Source organism: Mandrillus leucophaeus, unplaced genomic scaffold (assembly GCF_000951045.1).
Source record: "Mandrillus leucophaeus isolate KB7577 unplaced genomic scaffold, Mleu.le_1.0 Scaffold1183, whole genome shotgun sequence".
NCBI classification, from domain to species: domain Eukaryota; kingdom Metazoa; phylum Chordata; class Mammalia; order Primates; family Cercopithecidae; genus Mandrillus; species Mandrillus leucophaeus.
In genome coordinates, this window is record NW_012100132.1 from 221490 (window position 1) to 227407 (window position 5918).

General features: G+C 54.0%; 2 protein-coding genes across 7 annotated transcripts in view; one reads left to right on the forward strand and one right to left on the reverse strand.

Moving 5' to 3' along the window:
- Positions 1 to 1229, reverse strand: part of ADAMTS13 (ADAM metallopeptidase with thrombospondin type 1 motif, 13) — a 41512-nt gene extending 40283 nt beyond the window's left edge. Inside the window, 1 exon segment of the mRNA XM_011965553.1 lies at positions 444 to 1229. Within this exon segment, the coding sequence (XP_011820943.1) occupies positions 444 to 548 (105 nt within the window). The 5' untranslated portion in view covers positions 549 to 1229.
- Positions 1230 to 4791: 3562 nt separating this feature from the next.
- Positions 4792 to 5918, forward strand: part of REXO4 (REX4, RNA exonuclease 4 homolog (S. cerevisiae)) — a 12956-nt gene continuing 11829 nt past the window's right edge. For 2 of the 6 annotated variants that reach the window (XM_011965499.1, XM_011965540.1), the window contains exon 1: positions 4874 to 5344. In XM_011965499.1, coding sequence (XP_011820889.1) covers positions 5120 to 5344 — 225 coding nt within the window. In that variant the 5' untranslated portion in view covers positions 4874 to 5119. Of the gene's footprint in view, positions 5345 to 5918 lie in introns of all 6 variants that reach the window. The other 4 variants (XM_011965531.1, XM_011965511.1, XM_011965521.1 and 1 more) reach the window with 4 other exon arrangements.

The window sequence follows — 5918 nt, forward strand, 5'->3', positions numbered from 1 at the left end:
GAAGGAAGGAAGGAAGGAAGGAAGGAAGGAAGGAAGGAAGGAAGGAAGGAAGGAAGGAAGGAAGGAAGGAAGGAAGGAAAAGATACGGATGAAGAAAGAGACAGGAAGCAGGAGGTGGGTGAGGCCAACCAAGAAGGAGAGGGGGAAATCAGAGACAGGGAGCGGGAGAGGAAGGGAGAGGCAGAGAAGAGCAACCCACATAGTTTGGGACAAACTAGTATCTGTCTGTTCAGCTTCACTGGATGAGCAGGTCGTACTGAGACACCGACTCCCTCTTCAGTGAGCACACTTCATCCCCCAAAACCCCAAGTGCAGACTTCCCTGCCCAGCGCAAACCCCAGAGCTGATGTAGTCAGCTGTTTGGCACTCCCCTCGCCCCAGGTAGCTCAGAATACCCCACCGAGAGGCTCCCAGAATACCCCCGCTCCTGCAAATGCGCCCACCTGCTGGAAATGGGAGGGTCCCCAGCAGCCCAGGAGAAAGCCACAGGCAAGGATTCCGGCCACACAGAGGGAAGGGCATCTTGCCCGGGGGTGACGCTGGCGCATCCTCAGGAGAGCCAGCCTGCAGAGTGGAGCAGAGTGAGAGGGGGCCTTGGTGACTGGGACTCTGGCCAGCGTGGAATGGACAGGCCTGCTCGCTGGGCGGGACGATTAGGCAGTGTTTACTCTTGGAAGCTTCCTGCCAGGGCAGGGGCCGTGGCTAGGGTGGGCGGCCTGCAGCTCCTCCTGCTGCAGCCTGGACCTTGCTCTAAGATGGCTGCAGTTCAGGGTACCCTGCAGCCCAGTCCTGCACTCCAGAGAGCTCTCCGGATGTGCACACCCACCTCCTCAGAGGAGGCCTAACCATCTAGAAGGGACACTGGACCAGAAACCCGCAGACGGGGGTTCACGAGGATGCCAGGACCTTGGGCTGGCTCTCTCTCTGGGGTCCCCGCTCCCATCTGACAGATGAAAGGCTGTGCAAAAGACATCGCGGTTCTGGCTCAACTCTCCGCCTACTCTGTGCCTGTGCCTGATGGGGAGAGTCGCAGAAGCAGGCTGCATAGCACCAGATCTCGGCATCATCACAAACCGCCTGGCAAAATCCCCCTCACCTCCTGGAAGGCTCTCTTCACATGCTCCAAACCACTCTTTTACACCCCTCACACCCACACAGCCGCACAAGCTGATGACCATCAGGGGGATACACCTTGTGTTTCCACCCCTCAAAGTGCAGCCTCGCTCCTCCTCTGCAATCAGGGAGGACGCACCTACTACACTCCCTGCCAGGCCCTGGCTCTGGATCCCTTCCCAGCTCTCTTCTCCTGCATCGTTAGTTTCTGTCCCTCTGCTAGAGCCATTCATTCATTCCTTCAGCCAACAAATGTTTCACTGAGCCCCTGAAACAGGCCAGGCTCTGTGCTAGACACCAGGAAAGCAGCCACGAGCCAGGCAGACAGCAGCGTCAGCCTCTCACAGCTTAAATTCTAGGAAAGCGAGCCAGACAGCACAGTTGCTAGACAAACACGTGTTGTGTATGTAGTCTGTTCAAAGGTGGTAAGTGTCATGGAGAAAAATACAGCAGAATAAAGGAATGGGGGGCTGAAGGGGAGGGTGTGCTTCTATGCAGGAACGTAAGGAGGCTCTCGGAGAAGAGGGCATGCTTAGATGTCGAGATCCTAGTACCTGGCTCACCCCATCAGCATACATGACTCTGCTGTCTCTTTTTTGGTTTTTGTTTTTTGAGACAGAGTCTTGCTGTGTCACCCAGGCTGGAGTGCACTGGCACGATCTCGGCTCACTGCAGCCTCCATCACCCAGGTTCAAATAATTCTCCTGCCTCAGCCTCCCTCGTGGCTGGGATTACAGGTGCCTGCCACCACGCCTGGCTAGTTATTGTATATTTAGTAGAGGTGGGGTTTCGCCATGTTGGCCAAGCTGGTCTCAAACTCCTGACCTCAGGTGAGCTGACCGCCTCGGCCTCCCAAAGTGCTGGGATTACAGGCATGAGCCCCACCACACCCAGGCACTCTGGTGTCTCTTGCTTACAATCAACAACCTTCCCTTGACCCGCACTGTCCTCCCACCATAGCCCTGTTTCTGTCTTTCTTTGAGAACTTGGAAACATTATTTTCAGTAGCTATCTCCACTTCCTTGCCTCCAATTCCCACATCCCACTGAAATTAATCTTTACAAGGTCACCAATAACTTTGTGAACCCTGAAAGAGCCAATCCTTCATGATGGTTCCCAAGTCACTAACTGGGTCTAAATTCAAAGTAGGACCTAGAAGCCATTTGCTGACTAGGGTCACACACACATTCTGCATTCCTGGAAAGCCCCCACTCTCGCTTACCTCTGGGATGGTTTCATAGCTGTCTGTTCCTATTTATGCCACCAGAATCAACCCATCGACTGTGACCCACATCAACCAATCTGAGCTCAGCAAGTATTAACCAGTGAGAACTAAGCAAGTGTGCCTTCCTCATTTGCTTAAGTGGACCAAAGTGGGAACTTGAGCAGAAGTTCTCTACAAAAGACAACCTCTTTCTTCGTTCTCTGGAATGCACCTTTGCACAGAAGGCTGCATCGCCCTGGTTTGTAAACTCCTGGAACAAAGTTTTTTTTCCTTTTTTAAAAAGAAAACCCGGGCCGGGTGCGGTGGCTCATGCCTGTAATCCCAGCACTTTGGGAGGCTGAGGCAGGCAGATCACAAGGTCAGGAGTTTGAGATCAGCCTGGCCAGCATAGTGAAACCCCATCTCTACTAAAAATACAAAAATTAGGCCAGGTGTGGTGACTCACGCCTGTAATCCCAACACTTCGGGAGGCCTAGGCAGGTGGATCACCTGAGGTCTGGAGATCGAGACCAGCCTGGCCAACATGGAGAAACCCGATCTCTACTAAAAGTACAAAATTATTCGGGCATGGTGGCACATGCCTGTAATCCCAGCTACTTGGGAGGCTGAGGCAGAAGAGTCACTTGAACCTGGGAGGTGGAGGTTGCGGTGAGCCGAGATTGCGCCATTGCACTCCAGCCTGGGTGACAAGAGCAAAACTTCATCTCAAAAAAAAATACAAAAATTAGCCAGGCATGGTGGCGTGCACCTGTAGTCCCGGCTACTCGGGAGGCTGAGGCAGAAGAATTGCTTGAACCCAGGAGGTGGAGATTGTGGTGAACTGATACCACACCACTGCACTCCAGCCTGGGTAGCAGAGCAAGACTCTGTCTCAAAAAAAAAAAAGAAAAAAAAAGAAAATCCTTTTCAGTGGACTTGTTGACAATCTCAGTGCCATATCTGGTTCCCATCTCTCTGTCCTCGTCTTTCTCAGCCTCTCAGCAGCATCTGATGTGGTTTATTCTCCCCCTGGATTCTCTAATGCCACTCATATCCACCTCGTCTCCCACAACATTGACTGCTCCCCCTCAGCCTCCTCTGCTGCTTCGCCCCTGGAGAGCCCCAAGCACCTGTTATCTGGCCTTAGCCCTTCACTCCCTATAGTGGTACTCTCTCCTTGGATGAACTAACCCAGGCTCATGGTTTCAACACTAATTATATGCTGACAATTTCCAAACTACATCTCCAGCACTGACCCTTCCCTAAGCTTAGGAATCTTAGATCCTGCTGCTGATTAGACATCTCTGTTGGTGACTGCCCATTCAAACTCAGCAAGTGTGAAAAGGAGCTCATGGCTCCACTCCCATACTTCACCCTGCCTCCCGCAGACATTTATTGAGATGATAAATGGCCACACCCAGTTGCTCAGACCAAAATCCTAGGAGCCTCACTTCCCTGTTACTCCATCAACCTTTGCCTGTTACACATGCACATCAAATCTATCCACTCCCAGCTGAGCACAGTGGCTCACACCTGTAATACTAGCACTTTGGGAGGCCAAGGCAGATGGATCACTTGAGGTCAGGAGTTTGAGACAGCCTGGCCAACATGGCGAAACCCCAGGTCTACTAAAAATACAAAAATGAGCAGAGCATGGTAGCGTGCACCTGTAATCCCAGCTACTCAGGAGGCTGAGGCAGGGGAATCACTTGAACCCAGGAGACAGAGGTTAAGGGAGGAGACCACCCCTCATATTGTCTTATGCCCAATTTCTGCTTCCAAAGAAAAGTAAAAACTAAAAGGTAGAAATAAAATCCACAGGCAGACAGCCTGGCGCTGCGCCCTGGGCCTGGTTAAAGATTGACCCCTGACCTAACTGGTTATGTTATCTATAGATTTCAGACGTATGGAAAAGCATTGTGAAAATCCCTGTCCTGTTCTGTTGCTTTCTGATTACCGGTGCATGCAGCCCCGAGTCACGTGCCCCCTGCTTGCTCAATCATCACGACCCTCTCACACGGACCCCCTTAGAGTTGTAAGCCCTTAAAAGGGACAGGAATTGCACACTCGGGGAGCTCGGTTTTTGGAGACCTGAGTCTGCAGATGCTCCCAGCTAAATAAAGCCCTTTCCTTCTACAATTTAGTGTCTGAGGGTTTCTTGTCTGCGGCTCCTCCTGCTTCACAGTAAACTGGCGGGAACTCCTCCCCGTGCCTGGGCCTCAGTTTCCCCACTGTATATAGAAGATGAGCCGCTGTGAGGCTAAGCGTGGAGCAGCCCAAGGCGGGAAAGGCCCGAGAGTCCAGGACGCAGTCCAGGGACCAAGCCCGGCTCTCACTAGCCCGACCGCCCAGTGCCCCCACGCGCTGCTGCCCCACCCGGTGCTACACACACGGCGGCCCACCAGTTCCCTTGTGGCGTCCGCATCTCTCATCCCCATCCCGGATCTTGGGGGAGGTCCTCGGCTTGCCCATTCAAACTCGAGGTCGATGACCCCGGATGCTGCTGGCTAAGACGGCGGCCCAAGTCCGGTGCGGGCGAACCGCCCAGGCTGCGCGGAACCAGAGGCGGGGGCAGGGTTTCCAGCCGGTTGCGGAGAGACGAGCACTTCCGGGAACTGGAGCGTGCGCTCTGAGGCATGCTGGACGCGTGCGGGGTCTCTTCCGGAGCCTTTTCCTGGGCCGGGTCGCTGCCGTGAGTGTGTTTCGGCCTGGCCTGGGCAGGCCCTTGTGCTGCCGCGGCGGCGGGCCCGGGGAGGCCAGGGTCTCGGGTGGCCGCCGGCCCAGGCGCTGGACCGCAGCAGGATGGTGAAGGCGAAGGTCCCCGCCTCCAGGCGCGCCCCGAGCAGCCCGGTGGCTAAGCCGGGTCCTGTCAAGACGCTCACTCGGAAGAAAAACAAGAAGAAAAAAAGATTTTGGAAAAGCAAGGCGCAGGAAGTAAGCAAGAAGCCAGGAAGCGGCCCCGGTGTTGTGGTGCGACCTCCAAAGGCACCAGAAGACTTTTCTCAAAACTGGAAGGCGCTGCAAGAGGTGAGGCTTGAGCGGGCCCGGGCGGAGCCCTGCGCAGCTCATTCCCGCAGAACGCGACGGAGGGAAAGACTTGGGTAGCCCCAAAAAGGACCTGTAAAGGCAGATTTGAATCGAAATCTTGTAAACATCTTTTCACAAGAAAGGTGGCCTGTTGAGGAAGGTCTCGAACTTGTTTGCATAAAATTGAATTATTTCAAGTACAAAAAAGCAGAGATAAACCCTGGTACCTTTTGCATAATGAACTAACTGGAATAGGTTTTACAAAGAGAAATTTAGCTTGAAATCCCGAAAGCAGCCCGGGCGCGGGGCCTCACGCCTGTAATCCCAGCACTTTGGAAGGCCGAGGCGGGCGGATCCCCCGAGGTCAAGAGTTCGAGACCAGCCCGGCCAACATGGTGAAAACCCATGTCTACTAAACAAATACAAAAAATATTAGCTTGGTGTGATGGCGCGCGCCAGCGCAGCTACTCGGGGAGGCTGAGGCAGAAGAATCGCTTGAACCCGGGAGGCAGAGGCTGTAGTAAGCCGAGATCGTGTCACTGCACTCCAGCCTGGGCAACAGAGTGAAACTCTG